This window comes from Canis lupus, chromosome 22 (genome assembly GCF_011100685.1).
Source record: "Canis lupus familiaris isolate Mischka breed German Shepherd chromosome 22, alternate assembly UU_Cfam_GSD_1.0, whole genome shotgun sequence".
Classification (NCBI taxonomy): domain Eukaryota; kingdom Metazoa; phylum Chordata; class Mammalia; order Carnivora; family Canidae; genus Canis; species Canis lupus.
The window spans coordinates 26030928-26049053 of NC_049243.1; the positions used below are offsets into that span (position 1 = coordinate 26030928).

The 18126-nt window shown below is 33.4% G+C and overlaps 1 protein-coding gene across 1 annotated transcript in view; it reads right to left on the bottom strand.

Annotated features, from left to right (window-relative positions):
• Window positions 1-18126, bottom strand: part of DACH1 (dachshund family transcription factor 1) — a 423382-nt gene that overhangs the window by 228808 nt on the left and 176448 nt on the right. The window contains exon 2 of the mRNA XM_038569719.1: window positions 14877-14992. Within this exon, the coding sequence (XP_038425647.1) occupies window positions 14877-14992 (116 nt within the window). The remainder of the gene's footprint in view (window positions 1-14876; window positions 14993-18126) is intronic.

Consider the following 18126-nt stretch of genomic DNA (forward strand, 5'->3'; position numbering starts at 1 on the left):
CTATTTGGAGCTAGAGTGTAGTTAACTGCCCTTGGATGCCAATTGCTACATTACTTCAACCAGGTGATTTATCAATTGCATAAATAAGTAATAACACAGAGATTTACTTCAAATAAAGAATAAGGCAAGTGAAGACTCACCAGAGTGAATGATTATAAAAGTTAAGAGATTATTTTTTAATTATTTAGGGTAAAATAGCATGCTTGGTACTTCAGGCAATACTATACCATGCATAAGTATTTATGAAGTTCAGAAACAATTTTAATAGCATAAACAATTTGTGAGGCAGTTAACATTATATTATTTAGCAAAGTTCAATGTCAAAAAAAGGATTAATAGGTTTTTCCACAAACACTTAATAAAGGGATAGCTAGGTTCTAATTATCATTCATAATTATGTTTGAATTAAAATTCTAACATTGTGGCTTATGAAGCAATTAAATTTGATCATGAGTTTTGAAATATAATTTTCATCATCTCACTTTATCTTTTTGAATACCTCCTATACTAAGATTCCAAATCATCGCACTGAATATTTCAACTCTTTAAAATATAACTATTTTATTTTGTTTGTTTGTTTTTGAGAGAGAGAGGCAGGGGAAGAGAAAGGAGAATCTTAAGTAGCCTCCATGCCCAGTGCAGATACACCGCTCCATCTCAGACCCTGAGATCATTACCTGAGCAGAAATCAAGAGTGAACACTTAACCAACTGAACCACCCAAGTGCCCCATAACTTTTTTTTAAATAGTGCATAAGCTTCCACCCAAATTTAACAGAGAAATTTCATCAAAGGCTATATTATAACTTACACTAGTAAGTAGAATGCTTACAATAATTTGATTCATGCCCAATATGTTGGACACGAAAAATTACTGTGCTGTGCTGTATTGTGAAAGTTTTTTCAAATCAAGCATGCTAATGAAAATTTGAAGTGTTCTGTAAAGACTTGAGTCTATCCTTTAAAAAAAAAAAAAACAGGAACATTCTTTCTCTCTCTTTTTTTTTTTTAAGATTTTATTCATTCATTCATGAGAGACACAGAGAGAGAGAGAGGCAAAGACACAGGCAGAGGGAGAAGCAGGCTCCACACAGAGAGCCTGACGTGGGACTCGATCCCGGGTCTCCAGGATCATTCCCCAGGCCTTAGGCGGTGCTAACCCGCAGAGCCACCCAGGCTGCCCCAGAAACTTTATTTCAATTCATCTTGTTTCAACTGTGCTCAAAATATAGGTGGTATCTAAAGAGATTAATGCATTCCCCAGAAATAGTATGGATAGAACAGTGAAAATAGGGTTTATAATTATCCATCTCTGAGTTCAATCCCCTAGTGAGTTCTCCTCTTCAATTTGAGCACGTTTTTAAAATTATGTGTGATTTAGTTTACTTATATAAAAATGAGACAAACAATACTTCTGGCGTAATTTGACACAAGAAATAAATATTTAGTCATTACCAGAGTTCCTATCATGCATTAGTTACTCAATAAACATTTGCACACCTCCTTATTTTAACCAATTAACTATTTTGATTAAATTATTTTTAATTTAACAATGCTTGACCAGATACCAAGTTAATAACTGAAGATACAGGAGTGAAAATTCTAGATGTATATATTGATTCCATGTATAAAAATACTTGAGATTTCTCAGCAAAATGTATAAAATGTATATGTATTTGAAAAGTTGGATTTGGGGATCCCTGGGTGGCGCAGCGGTTTGGCGCCTGCCTTTGGCCCAGGGCGCGATCCTGGGGACCCGGGATCGAGTCCCACATCAGGCTCCCGGTGCATGGAGCCTGCTTCCCCCTCTGCCTGTGTCTCTGCCTTTGTCTCTCTCTCTCTGTGACTATCATAAATAAATAAAAATTTAAAAAAATAAAAAATAAAATAAAATAATAAAAAAAGAAAAGTTGGATTTGTTTCTTTCCATTGGATAGTATGCACAAAGTCTTACAGTACACCTATATTTTACTTGCAATTATACCTATAAAAGAAACATGTAGCAAGAAGTAACATGTAGGTCGGCAGCCCTGGTGGCTCAGCGGTTTAGCCCCGCCTTCAGCCCAGGGCATGATCCTGGAGACCCGGGATGGAGTCCCATGTCGGGCTCCCCGCATGGAGCCTGCTTCTCCCTCTGCCTATGTTTCTGCCTCTCTCTCTCTCTCTCTCTCTGTGTGTGTCTCATGAATAAATAAATATTATCTTAAAAAAAAAGAAGTATCATGTAGGTAAATTCAAGCAACCATTTTGAAAAAAATTTCAGGTATTTTTTCACATGCAAAAACATTCTTTTTGTGTGTGTTTTACATCTGCAATATGGCCATGGCTCTTCTAAGTCACATGATTAAGAGAAAATTAGCATAAGCTTTTAAAAATGTTTTCCAAAAAGTAAAGCTCTCTTTGAATGTATTCATAGGATTTCCAAATATGTTACTTAACAAATGAATATTTCACTTTAAGAAATCCTATGCTAACTTACAGAGGAAACTAAAAATCAGTTAAAAATGTAATGATCAGTAATGAAAAGTTGACGTTAAAAAATGTCATATTAATGAAGAATTACACATACTTATTAATGTGGTGTTTTAGGAACAAAATTTATTGAGATTAGGTAAAAAAATGAAGTAGCTGCTGAGGGCAAATTCTAGGTACAGATTTTTTTTCATATAGAATGGGAATAAATATTTACTTGTAGAAGACTATAACTCAAGGTATTTTCAGTAATATTTTGTGAAGACACACTAAAGAAACAGCAGAGCAACACACTCAATTCCATATATTGCTAAAATCTCACTTTAAATATTTCTGATTCTTATAGATAAAAGAAACATGGACTGGTAATGGTAGTCCATGTCACATGTGTTTAATTATAATCCTGAAATTCAAGACATTAATGCCTAGGAACCCCAGAAGCAATAGATTTCCTTGAATTCAGGCCAAGAACAACAGCAGTCTAGGCAAAATTAGCTGGATGGACAGTTGACACATTCAAGGGAAAATGAATATTACTGTTGAGAGTATGAGATAGTGCACTAATGGAAGGGATGATGCTGACCATTTTTATGATCAATTTAGAGAATTTCAAAAGCAGCAGCCCGCCTGTTTCATTAAAATAACAATATTGGTATTTCAGGAAGTTCGTATTTCTAAGATGTTTACCTTCCAATAGTCATCTCTCATTGATACATACAGTATTTTATTATAGATGATTGATGTGAAGCTCACTGTAATTTCAAAAATTCATAGAATATTATTATGTCATGAAATCCATGCCGAGAAAGCAATTGCCGTTATAAATCAAAGAGACAACTCATATGGACAGGTCATATGGTAACGGGTTCTCTTGGAATGGTAACCTTAAATGTAATTTATTCAATAAGTAACTTAAAGGTTATATTGGATAAGATGAATCTCATGCTTAAATAACTTCAAAATATTGTTATATTGCAATATTAAGAAATTAATTTTCTTGAAATTTAGAGATATTTGCATTTATATTCTTTTGAATCAACATGGTTCTGTGCTATTCTTAAATGTCCTCCCCCAAATATAATTCCCTAGAAGCATTTCATTAAGCGACATAAGATAATAGGTAATACAAAAGGCATTTACCACTTTCATAGATGAATGGGGGTACCCAAAGAGAAGAGCAGATTTCAAAAACCTTCACAATGCTACATTTTCACATTTAGAAAATAATTTCCAACTAGGTGTTTTAATAAAGGAAAGAATACCTCAAAAATTGACATCCAGGGAGTCATGCATTACTAAAGGATTAAACATTTGATCTTAATAATGAATAGTAGAGATGTTTAAAGAGAATATTGGTGATATAGAATCACATTTCTAACTCTAAACCAAAATAGCAACTTATAATTTCATAGCCCTTTGGAATAGACAAAGAGCTTTACACTCCTTTTAATTCTTATCAACTCAACAGTTTCTTTAAGTCCTAGCCTTACCTTACCTCCCAGGAAGCAGACTCAAATCATTAGAAAATACCTATTTAGAAAATAGTCTTTCCACATATCACTGCATTTCTTAAATGAAAACTAATGGGAATATGTTTGATAAAATGATTTCCATCAAAGGACTGACATAAAAGGCATTTCAGTAAATTAAATATGAACCATAAAATTCTGTATATCATGATGGTCAAAAAGTAATCTTGACATAAGAGGATTTTATTGGGAGACAAATATTTTTATTTGAACTAATTGGAAAATACAAAGAAATTTTTTTAAAAACTGAGGAAATGATTATAATCTGGTGCCATAAATATTGGGAAAGGACCTATTATTCCCTGAACTGTTATTCTCAGAGAGATATATAACTTGTATACTATTTGGAATAAGGCATAAATCCTGTTTTGAAAATCATCATAATAGAGTGAAATATCAGATGACATCTTGCTATATAAGACTTTGCAAAGCAGTTTGTGCTACATTAGCTTCTTCACAAAGTCCTATCAAGTAGGAGATTCAGCAGATCTTATGTTTGGTTTATGGATGATAAAGTATTTCAGAAGGCAGCTTGATATAGGAAAATAATGAGTAAACTGGAATCAGAAAACTTGAACTGAAAACTAACTTTATCACATAACAGTGAAACTCTGAACAAGTCTCTTAGCACTTTTTTCTCTTCTAAAATGATGTCTGAGGTACCTGTACCTACCTTGTGATAATTGAACAATGAGGCCAAATAGTATTAGTCAAGGTCACAGGGCTAGGAAGTGTTGAAGAGAAGGAAAGCCCAAATTGAACAGCAATAAAAAATAAATTTATTATAAACAAAAACAAAAAAAAAAAGAGAGAGAGAGAAGGAAAGCCAGGCTTTTTAGTTCTAGGTTAGGAGGAGCTACATCACAATACCATGTTATTTGGAAAGTGTGTCCTTAAAAAGAATCAAAACCTACTCAATGTATTCTAAAATCAACAAAGATCACAGAATTGAATCCATGATTGTCTTCTCTAGGAATCAGGCTTCTGGCAGCTTTAGTTAAAATGTAAAATGGTACAAAGATCTTGAAAGAGTTTAGTCTACTGTACATACATCCTTAGCCATATATCAACAAGTGAACATGATAAAAAGCTCTCACATTAATTATACTGACTACTTCCTTAATGAAGTGCAAAAGTGTTTGTGTAATCTGATTCAATTTATTGAATTAGGTTACAGTTTTATCATTTTGAAAACCAGCTTCATTGTTGACTTTACAGTATATGTCAATTCCTTTCCAACAATTAAATAGCACAGCATACAGCTGTAATCAATTCAAAGTAATCTCCATTTTTAAGGTCTACTACCATTTGTAGTATGCATATTTCTGGAAGCAAAATAGGACAGTTTAAACATATAACTATAACAATGACATCTCATATCCATTAAGCTTATTCTGCTCACATATGAAAATTTAGAAAAAGAATTCCTTGTCATTAAGTCCTGAAAAGTAAACATATAATGACAAATTTTAGTGTACTCTATAGAGTACATTTATATGGTTTGAATAAATCGTCAAACTGAGACTTTCTAAGCCTTAGCCCTACATTTTTTTAAGTTATTGATTTTTTTTTTTTCTTAAATCCAATGAGCACAGAAAGTCAGCAATAGGGGGCATCTAGGTGGCTCAGTCAGTTAAGCAATCAACTATTGATTTCAGCATAGGTCATGATCTCAGTGTCGTGAAGCCAAGCCCCATGTCAGGCTCTATGCTGGGCATGGAGACTGCTCAAGATTCTCTCCCTTCTTCTCCCTCTGCTCCCCTCCACTCCACCCACCACTTGTGTGCACTCTCTCTAGAAACAAAACAAAACAAAAACAAAACAAAAACAAAAACAAAAACAAAAAAAAACACAAAGAGAGTCACAATAATAATAACACCTGGATCAGCTTGTTCAATTATAATAACACTTTATCTTTCTTTAATTTCATCATTTTCAGAATGTTACTACAAATTGTATCATTTGATATTCATGCAATTCAGTGAGAAAAATAATTTTGAAATAATGAAAACATTATTTTTTATCAATGAAGAAATGAAGGATCAAAACATTTGACTTAATTATTACACATCTAAAAACTGGTGTGGTTGGAAGATTCCTGATTTTTAAGAACTGACTTCTTTCTTGGGGACTTTATTTTTTAAATTGGAAAGTCAAATCAAAGTAATCTATGGTAAAGGTCAAAGTCTCTCATTTAAATCTCTTTAAGAGTTCATGTCTTTCTATCATTTGTAATGATCTTTACTGGATAAAATACTATTTTTCTTTTTTTTTTACCACTGGCTCCAAATCTTACCATGGCTTATAGGATCGCCATTTCCTCCTATCTATTAATTTTGCAGCTATGTACCCCTTCATGGAGTACTTGTGAAAGAAGGGCAAAGAGAACAAAGGAGGTAAGGGCATTTAAAAATTTATTTCAACTGAAAAAAATGTGTTTGTTAGCTTACCATAGTCACAGTTCTAACCATGAGTTAACTATTCCATCCATGAATGGACATGTCACAAAGGGTATGATAGCCTATAAATATGAAGCATTAATCTCAAAAGTAGTTTTTTAAAACAACAAAAATATATAAGAATACAGACCCAGAGGATGGATATCCTTTAACTAGAAAGGCTCCATGTCAAATTTGGAAGAATAATTCAAAGTAAGATGAAATAGAATCATCAAGTTTTATAATTAGAAGGGAGCAAGACAATCTTATCCAATTTACCTCTCTCCAATGCAAAATTATCTTCACATTTCCCTAACAGTGATTACTAAGTTAGGAGATGGATGGCTGAGGTCAAGGAGGGAGATAATTTCTTTTTAAAACTATTACTCTTTGGTATCATGAACAATATGGCCTATAAAGATTAATTAAATATAAAAACTGTGGCTAACAACTTTTCATCCCTCTTTCTGCTTGAACACTTCTGTCAGTAGGGAAAGTTAAGGCTTTATAAGTAATAGGTTCTACTCTTAGATAGTTCTCCACCTCGCAAGGCTCTTTTATATGGAAGCCGATACAGACCTCTCTTCATTATTGTGCATCAGTTAGATTTCTGTCTTTAGAAGAGCACAGTGGGGAGTCTACTCTATCATCTACTTTCAGACACTCTGTGAGTCTTCCTGAGACTCACTTCTTTAGATTAAGCATCACCAACATTTCCAAATCTCTAGTCTATTCTCATAATGCTAAACAGTTTGTCAAGGTCCTATTAAAACTGTGGTGTCATGACTGACAGTGATATCCCAGACATCATCTGAAGTGTTGAGAAAAATAGTCTTGTTGTTTCCCTCTATCTAGATGTTATATTCCTATCCAGTTAAGCTTAGGTTTATATTAGTGCTTTCAGAAGTTTCATCACAATGTTGGTTTATATAATTACATAATCAAATAAAATCCTTACGTGTTATCATGCAGAATGTTTTCAAATCAGATCTCATTCATGACCATGAATGTTTTAGGAAGCTGAATGGAAGGCTTTATTAATACTGCTGTCTTTCTGACATTTATCAAGTTCTCTTGAAATATTTGGTCCTGTCAATACTTTCAATAAACAATTCTACTTCTTTACAAAGAAGAGTGTGAAGTTGTAAAACTTCTCCCCAAAATGCTTGTAAAAAATATTTTCAACAAGCCAAGAGGACATCATTTTGGGAAGGAGTTGAAGCTTTGAAGTTAGTCTCAGAAAGGAGAGTCTACCAAAGACATAGAAGGAGACCGCACAAATAATTGTTTATCTGGTTTTACATGACTTTGTTCTATATCATCTTTAGGAATATTCAAAGTATATCTATAGCAGAATAGGTTGTTTTTCCTGAATGAACAATATTTTTATTTCTCGGTTTTCTTACTAGGGAGGGAACCAGGATAGTAACAGCACCTCCTACTGGTCAAGATAATGCAGTGAGCAATAAAAGACGTCATACTGTATAACCAAGGGATTATTAGAAGACTGTCTGAGAATCTCACAATAAATGGATAGTCCACAGAGCCCCAGCTAATCCACACACCATCCACTATCATAATCAAAAGTTAACTCAAATCTGATTTGCTTTTCTTAATGTAAATAAACTTCTCTTCTGTCAAAGGAGGCATCATATTACTAAAAAGGAAGCAAATAATACCTTGCAATTAGTCAATTAAGAATATTAGCAACCTTATTACTTCGAATCTACTGAGAGAGAAGTGTAAGTAGATTATAACTCATACTATGGCCCAGTGTAAGCATGTAAGAACACAGAACTCAGAAACTTGGAAGAGAGAAACAAATGAGGGAAGAAAGGACTGTAATTTTCCTCTAAATTAAGTAGATGGGAGGCCTGTCCAGAAGTCTACTATTATATAGTTAATTAAACCTAAAAATAACAGATCTTTGCTCTAAAAGCTCAGAAAAAAAGACATTTATGAATTTCTATTACACAAGTAATAGAGCCAGGGCATATTGTGATTGGGCTGAAATGCTTGATTCTAATGCATACTGCATATTTAATAAAGTAAATATATTTATTATGCAGTTCCTCATACCAAAGCTGTATGTACACTTAGTTAAATTATTAGCTATATTTTATTCACATATGTATTAAATTTAGTTCTATATCAAGATACTGTGGGCACAATGAAGATTCCAATCCTTAAGGACAGTATAATATAGTATATAATATGCAGGAATTTTAGGAATGCCTGGGTGGCTCAGTGGTTGAGTGTCTGCCTTTGGCTCAGGGCGTGATCCTGGAGTCCTTGGGATTTGAGTCCTGCATCGGGCTTCCTGCATAGAACCTGCTTCTCCTTCTGCCTGTGTCTCTGCCTCTCTCTCTGTGTCTTTCATGAATAAATAAATAAAATGCAGGAATTTTAAAGACTAATGAGTTCTATATTGCCATTTTATTCCTATAGATATTGCTTTCTCTAGAGTATCAATCTGGAGATATAAATTTCATCAACTGTTCATGATAATACTTAATGTAGCCATCATAACCTATAAACAAACAAATAAAGGCCCTCCATTTACTTATTACATCTCTGTTAGTCTCTACCCTCTGAGTCTTTAATCTGGAATCTAACCATGCTTAATGGGAATTTTAAGTTAAATTATATTACACCACTGTTTAAATTTGATAACTTGGAAGCATAATAATTCCCTTCAGAAATCCTTTACTAAACATATATTAGCCATATTCATTGAACAAATATTTATTTTGAGTATCTACTCTGTGGCAAGCAATATTCTACACACTCGGATACCACAGTGAATAAAAATCACAAAAATCTCCAAATGCATGTCTACCACACCATGCTTAAGCCCCTCATAGTAGCTGGCCCAGCCAGGGACGCGCTGGATTGGTAAACTAATATGACCCCCAAATTATGCCCATATTCTAATGTAGGGAAATTATGAATGCCACTTTTCATGGAAGATGTTTTGCAGGTGTGATTATGCTAAGGATCTTGAGATGAGAATATTTTCCTGGATTATCTAATGAGCTCTAAATACGATCACAGATGTCTTACAAGAGAGGCAGAAGTAAATTTTATACACCTGTGCCTGCGCAGGCGCACCCACACATACACACAGGAAAAGGCAGAAATTAGTGTGAGGGAACCACAAGCCAAGAAGAAATGCTGGCAGTTACCAGACACTCAGAGTCCAGGAACAAAGGCTCCCCAAGAGCCGCCAGAGGCAGTGTGACCCTGCCTACACCTTGATTCGGCCAAGTGATACCAAATTTGGACTTCTACAGAATTATGAGAGAATAAATTTCCATTTATTTAATAGGATAATTTGTTATAGCAGCCACAGGTAATTAACACAGTATTCAGTAAAAATGTTAAAACTAAGTAAGTTATATGATGAAGTCTAGGGTTTAGGCTGGCCTTTCAAAAAGGAAAATAAAAAAGGTATTTTCTTTTTCTCTTCAAGAAGACTATGAGGGAACATGCATTAAGTACTGGTAAGTTAAATGCACTACCCTCAAAATACCTAGTGATTTAACTTCACAAATGTTCCCTACATATAAATGAATGAAAATGCATACATACACATACTACATAACACTAATACTTTATAAATCGTTTATATCATATTTACTCTTTGAGCAAAACATTCAGTAGATTGTTATGTTTATTTGTGAAGACAATCAATCCACTTGTGGCTGTTTTACTTGTGCATATTTCTATTATCCTTACTTGTGAGTTTCCCCAGGGAATGCAATCCATTTGTTTTAATAAACTTCTCAATATACAATATACAATACACCATGAGCTTTCTCCCCAGAAGTTGAATGTTTAATGCATTTAAAGTATTACAAATGCTGATATTGCAAAAAGAGGTAGTTCAAATGTTGTTGCTGGTTAGTAGCATTTAGCCAGAAAAGTAAAAATACATAAACTTTGAATATAATCCTTTGAATTCTAAATACACATGAGAATACTTTCCTATAATCTTTTTTTGTTTCTTTAAGAAAAGAATGTTTCTATGGGATTAATTCTGGATTAACATTGTCCTGCTCTAGTATTTTTTCCAAAATGATAAAATTGTGCTTAGAAGTTCTTACCTTTTAAGCATAGTGCATGTGTATTTACAATTGCTTTCTTTATCTTGAATGCATATTGGTTATGCGCCCACAAGGTCACAGTGAAGGAAAATGTATGTCCAAGACACAAAACTAAAAGTCATTCATTCAATTTGCATATATTTAAATTTTTTCCTTCTAAGTCAAATGCAAATATTTGGGACTCACTGAGTTACTTCTTAATACTTATATAAAATTGTATTTCAAAACTAGTTTGCATTCTGCCCTAAAGATAAATTCAGGAAGTTGGCCAAATACACTAGCCAAATTGCACTCCTGGCACAAGAGGGAAATATTTAGAATTCCTAAATAACTCTTTCCTTAATTGTAAAATACACACAATTCTATAAAAAGTATGAATGTTGTTAGAACTCTGTTGCTAGGATAAATTTATTCCAAACTGGTATTTGTTATCAAAAATGATTTATGACATGTACTCAGTCCAAGTAAATGTAGAGAGCACTACAGGAGGCATTGCGTTGTAAGACTCTACAAAGAGCCTTCTTTCTTTCATTAACTTCCACTTCTGGTTGCTATGGCATCCTGTGACAACCATAAATTTTGGAAATTATCACCATCTGCCCACGCCCCCTTCTAAGGTTACACACAAGCCCACTCAAGCAACCAAAATAACAAATAAGCTTGATAAGCAATCTCAAGTTTTTCTTATAATTATAAATACCTAAGTACATAATATTAGGAGTAGAGAAATACTTTTTTTTTAAATATAGATTTTTTTTTCCTGAGAAAACAGATGCCTCCAGGAAAGACTGTTATTTAATTCCAGTGTTCAATTGTTGAAAAGAAAACATGAGGGAATGATTACAAACAAATTGATAGATTTTTATAAATTTGTCAAAATTAGTAAATTTTCTCTTTCACAGGACCAATTTTGGCAACTTCTAAGGTAAATTTGCATTGTTTATACTTTTCAAATTGTAATACTGGAAGTCCAAAGTACAGATCAATGTTCAGGTAGGTTACAATTTAAATCTTAGAAAGGATTTGAAATTTTGAGGGTGTTTTTTTTTCTTTTTTTTTTCTTTTTTACTTCCGTTGTTTTCTTGAGGATTAAATGTTTGTTTTACTAGTTTTAGAAACATGACTTTCAAGTCTTTTAAAGATACTGATATAACTATAGACTCTTGGAAATAATTTTTTAATTGCAAACCCACAGGTTAAAAACATAGTAGAAATATCATCAAACTAGTTTGCCTAATACCAATGATACTGATATATAACTTTTTCATTAGTTGTCTTTAAAAAGACAACTAACACACCTCACCTTCCCCATCTTAAGAAGAAAAAAATGATGTTTTATTTTTTAAAGAAAGTCACAAATATTGAAAAGTAGCAAATATAAATAAAGTCCAGAGACATAAAAGTCTGTGTATTCATAGTAAATCATATTCCCTGTATACACCAAGGTCTCCTTGAGAGAAAAGTGTTACACTCTTTTGAGAACTATAAGATTTCTTTAAAGCCATTAAATTTTCCAGTTAATGTTTAAAGTGAGTAAATAATCCAAGGGATGGAGACATTAGTCTGTGTTCAACTAAAATCTAAACTTCTCCATCTAGAATTTTATGCAAAAGACCAATCACATTGAATATATTATGATAACACCCCCTCATGTGCAACAGTCAACTCCCTGGCAGGTACAAATCTTTGAAAGATCTCTGAAAGTTTAAAGTAAATGAAATATACGTGGAATTTAAGAAATAAAGGAGACGTACATAGAAGAAAGGAAAAGAGGGACGGGAGAGAGAGAGAGAGAGAGAGAGAGAGACAAACCATAAGAGATTGTTAACTACAGAGTAAACAGAGGGGTGCTGGAGGAGACCTGGGTGGAGGGATGTGCTAACGCAGGGGTGGGTGTTAAGGGGGCACTTGTGATAAGTATTGGGTGTTATATGTAAGTGATGACACATAAATTCTACTCCTGAAACTAATATTACATTATATGTTAACTAACTAAAATTTAAATAAAAACTTAAACAAAAAAAAGAAAGTAAGTGAAATAGGTAATAGTGAGCTCATGCTCCCCATGTCTTAGAGTCATGGGGACTCTACAGAGCACTGAGCTGTTCAAAACCTACTTTTCAATCCATTTTACTACCTGATGAGCCTCTATTCATCTTTTTCTAGAATATGACTCTTTAAGGTCTTTTTTCAGAAAAATGTTTAATAAGCTTGAAAAATTCTGGTTACTAGGTTCATGACACACTAGGAAGAACAAAAGTAAACAAAAAACAAACAAACAAAAACATCTCTGAGGAGAACAGCACAGCAACTTAAATACATGAAATTGATCCTACTTTAAAAATGAATGTCTATCGTAATGAGTCACATTTCAATTACCTTTGGTGTCTCTGTTCACCAAGCCAGGAAAATATGTAATAAATTTCAGAAAAGGGTCTATTGAAAATAACTTAATATTTTGATTTTCCATTTTGGCATATGATCATCAACTATCTAGAAATTTCACTTACCCTAAAGTGACTTGATGATGTTAACTATGTGAGGCGTTGCTATGCTTAGACTGTCATAAAATCATCTTATTTCATCACTGCTTTGGTAATGAACTACTTACTATCTTTCCCTTAAAAAAAATTAAATATTGATAGACGATTTGGAACCAGGTTAATATGAATCCAATCTTGAATACTTTTCACCCACAAGATAACTGCAACACAAACTTTTCAAATAAAGAATGATTATTAAAATGATTTTTTAAAATCCCCATAACACAGTTCATTGAAAAGTTAATTAAGTCAACAATTCTTAGGCCTTTCTTCTAGCACACCTGAGTCTTTCAAACATAAAACATGAACAGTTAAGGTTTTAGTTACATCTAGCCTATGTGGTACAGAAAAAAAAAATGCCAAATGTTCGGAACAGGAAATTTTATCTTGTTAAATAAAAACAGTTAAGTTTAATATGGCACTGCCTATTTCTTTTCTGAATCTCAAATTTGGCATTAGAATTTCAGCCAGTAGGATTCAATCACTTGAGAAACACGACTAATTAAACAAATGGAAATGATGATACTCGTTCTGTAATTGGGTCATTTTCAGCTGTTGATTTCATTTTTCTATGTTTCAAATTTTCATCTGCAAAATTAGCATAAAAATACAACTCTCCATAGCATTTTCAATAACTTACTGTTAAGTATATACCGTGGTATCTCACTGGGAAAAAAAAAATATATATAAAAAGGAACAAATAGTTTCAATTCAACTCTACAAATGTTTGATAAAGGTCCACAAAGGTGAATGAATTGTTCAGATGTTCTCATAAAAATAAAAGTGAATTAAAGTAGTTATGCTTTCAAAGAGCTTCCTACCAAATATGGCATATGAAATCAGATTATCCATGATGGTATCAAAGCACAGAGAAAGAGAAATGTTACAAAATAAAAAAGAAAACACTGATATGGGAATTCAGAGAAAAGATAAAAACTCTCTTCATCTTGCCAGATTATCCTTCCTGTATCAGTTGTGTTACATGGCAATTGTTTATATGTATATCTCCTCAATAAACTCCTGTGATGGTAAGAATTAATACAAATAAAATCATCATCATTATTATTTTAATTTGCTCATAGGTAGATGAAAAATGGAAAGTGGGAAAATGTGTATAAGTAAATAAAAGACTCAACGAATACACCCAATTACTAGAAATCAAATGAGTTATTTTCATATCTAGTGCATTATTAGAGTTGTTTATGGAATGGAGCTTGTGAAGTCAAGGCTATTCTTTTTTTTGCACATTTTTTAAATTCCAGAAATGAACATCTTTCAGATGTTTCTAATGAAAATGTATTCACATTACAGTTTGAAAAAATAGGAGATATTTTATTGATGTAGTTACTGTCTTGTTTGGATGCATTTCAATCTATTTCAGAGTTCTTATGAACAAAAGCATAAATTTCAAATTCTGAGACCTGGAATTGAATAACCAACCGCTAACAGTTATAAGCTAATTGACCTTGGGAGAGTCACTTGATTCTCTCCTAGCTTCAGTTACTTACCAGGAAAATAGAGATAATAATTTGTAGTTTGAAATTAGTGAGAGGATTAATTAGAATAACTCCTAGCACTATTCTCAGTTTAGCTTCTTTCATTTTATTTTAAATAAAGAAATGGTGATAACCACAATGCAGTTTTGCAAGAAATTCTCATTGGTAGCATTACGTCAGTGTGCACAAGACACATTTGATGGGTATAAATTTCTATGTAAACATATACATATATAAAAACTATGTCATTGACTGAATCTTAATGTTTTGGCATAAATGGGTAGTATTCTTACCTGTTGGTGGGATTATCCCAGGAGACATGAGGCCAGGAACAGAATGTGGCATGATATGAGAGTTCTCTGGGGAGGTGACACTTTGAGTCCTCTTAGGAGGCCTTCCAGGTCTAGAACTGAAACAAACAAACAAAAAATTTTTACAATTAAGCTGTTGTCTTACACATCATTTCAAAGTTGTTTCAAGTGGTAACATGGACTGTAAATAAATTTGTTTCAAGGACGGTTGCTTTTGCAGTTAGATGTAATAGACTTCCATCACTAATTAGATTACATGCTGAATTCATTTTCCTCATTGAAGATCAGCCACTCTTGATGCATAATTCATAGCCTGCACCTCGTTACCTGCTTCTTCATATTAATATCTATACACAGTTTGAATTGCCTCGTTTGCATATGCTAAAGTTCTGCATGCAGCCTTCAGCACGAAAATTATGCACTAACTTGTAATAATTATTACAGTCAGCCTGCTATTGATTTATGAGACTTTTAAAAACCAAATATGTGTAGTACTTGTAATGAATGATATTTTAAGGTTCTTCAGGAAATTAAAAGGCAATGGCTGCCTAAGGAAATGTTCTGCTTGTTTGATTTAATACTACAGTTAGCTGGGAGGTGGAATGAAAGAGTGATTCAGACCTATAGCACATTTTTCGATGATATGTTTTATTACTTCGCACTGCTAGCCTGATATCTAGATGATAAATGACAATACATATCTAATGTGTGAAAAGGTCTTGCAATTTCTTTATTTTTTGTCATTTAAAAGATAAGTCAAGTTATCATTTAACCCTATTCTATTTAAATGAACAGCCCCACTAGGTTGCTTTACTTTTAATACACTAAAATAAATTGGAAAGGCTTAGGATTATTTGCAGGACATTGTTGAGAAACTGCCAGTATAGCCTCTTATATCTGCCTTTAGGATAAATAAAAACACATTGTGTTTGTGTTTTAGCGGTACTTCTCCTTTATATGCCTATTGCATGCGATTAACTTTTAAAATTACAAAAGCAGAAGGTGAAAAGGAGGTAAAGGCTTACTATTTTTGCAAGAGAATAACATGAAGAATATAATTTTAGTAATTCTTGAAACAAATACACTTAGAATTATGTTTTTCCTTTCTGCTTCTGTATCATGAATGTGCTGTTATGAAAGGCTTTCCCATCATCTGGCCAGTAGGTGCCTAGACATCTCAGAACTTCCAGAAAGAGCCTTCATAAGTTCACATTTCCATGTTAGCCTCAACTAAGATCCTTTGCCTATTCAGAAAATTCAAAGATCTTACCTTTACGATTTAGTGTAAGTGATATATGTGATCATTTAACAAACAATTATTAAGCACTTGCTGTTTTCAGAGCAATACACTGTGGAGATTAATTTGGGAGAATGGGTTCTTTAGTCTTCAGAAGCTTATGCTCTTGCCTAAGGGGGGAAATCTGGTGCATAAATAACCATGGCACACACCAGAATGTGCTAAGTGTCATAAGAAAGTTACAATCTGAATATTAATCGGAGGTTAATCTGGATGATGAGACTTCCATGTTAGGGAAGAGAGATAAGATTTCCTGACAGTAGAAGCATTAGAAAACAATTCTGCAGGACAGAGAGAAAAAGAATGGAGGGAAAGTGCACTCCAGTGAGAATATGAGAGAGGAAGGAAACATGACAATTAATGGATGTACAGAATTATCTCCAGTGAGCCAAAACAGGCCAAGGAAGATGAGAAGCAAAGGTGGATAATGCTAGATTTACAACTTGGGGCCAGATCCTGAAGGCCAGATCCTTTGAACCAAAAGCAAGGAGACTGTGAGTTTGTTTTGCTATTCCATAAGGACACCCTCCCTCATACTGTAGTATCTGTATAGCTACTTATTTTGATTTGTCATTATTATTCTTCATCTTCAACCGTTTCGTTAACTCTTGTTATTTGCCTAGGATTAATCAAGCATCTGATAGCCTCCAGTCTTCCTGAGTTATCCTGCTATTGACATCCCTGAGATGCTAAGGAATAATGGCTAAATGTATATCTGTAGCCTAGGTCTTCCTCCTGGGATTTAGATAGATTAATGCCTGTTTAGTGGAAATCTCTGCTTAGATGTTCTTTAATAATCTAAGACTCAGCTTATCCAAATCTGAACTCAGCATCTTATCCATTAAAACCTATTTCTCTTTCCTTGGTTCAGCAAAATGGCACCTAACTGACTAAGCTAAAAATCCAGGACTCAGCTATGTCTTTTCCTCCCCTTGTATAATCAGATATCATCTCAATGAAGATGTCTCTCTGATCCATTTTCCTTTCTCTATTCCTACTTTCATCTTCCAGGTCAGTACCTCATTTCTTATTTGATCTACTGTTACAGTCTTCTGAACTCTTCTAAATCTATCTCCCAACTTTGTTCCACTGTAAAGTCTAGAGTTGAGAGTCAAAATAATTTTCCATACTGATCTCAGAAAGATTTTTCTAAAATTCAAATTTGATCATGTTTTCCATTTGCTTAACATATCAGTAGTTCTCTATAAGATTCACACTCCTTATCACAGCACCAAAGCCTTCCAACGCTCCTGCCTACTATTCCAATCTCACCATTTTATTCTTACATTCATGGCCCCCTGAATGAAGAGTGTCACAAGTTGCTTTAGTGTCCTATTGCACTACCTTTATAAATGCTGCTTCCCTTGCCACCAAGATCTTTTCTACACCAACTCACCCTCATCTCCATTTCACCTGGCTAACTTGAGTAAACTTTAATCATCCTTCTTACCAACCAGCATACTATATACAACAGCATCCTTATACTAACCAGCATACTAAGTAGGTATGCTTCCTATGCACTATGATAATCTATGGTGTACAACTCTTTCTGCACGGATCATGGTAATCTGTGCATTTGTTTTAATTTCCAGCATATTTAGCAAGAAAGTATATAAAATATATCTTTATATCCTTTAAACTTAACTCAATGCCTGGATTATTATATATTTACTTTCCTTTTTCTTTTTTTCACTCTATGTATTGAAATAAGTTTTAATCCATTTTAAGAAGTCGTTTCCCCCCAAAATTCCTCAAGTATCCTACTTTATCCATTCCAGTGCTCTGGAATTTTCCAAGAAATGAAAAGTAAGTCTTGACAAAAGTTTGGAATTTTGAGTCTAAGGATTATCCTAAATATGCATCAGAAGTCCAGAGAAAGAGCACAGAGATATTGAGAGACCTCAAGCAAGATGCCATGGAGAAAGTGAAAAAGGA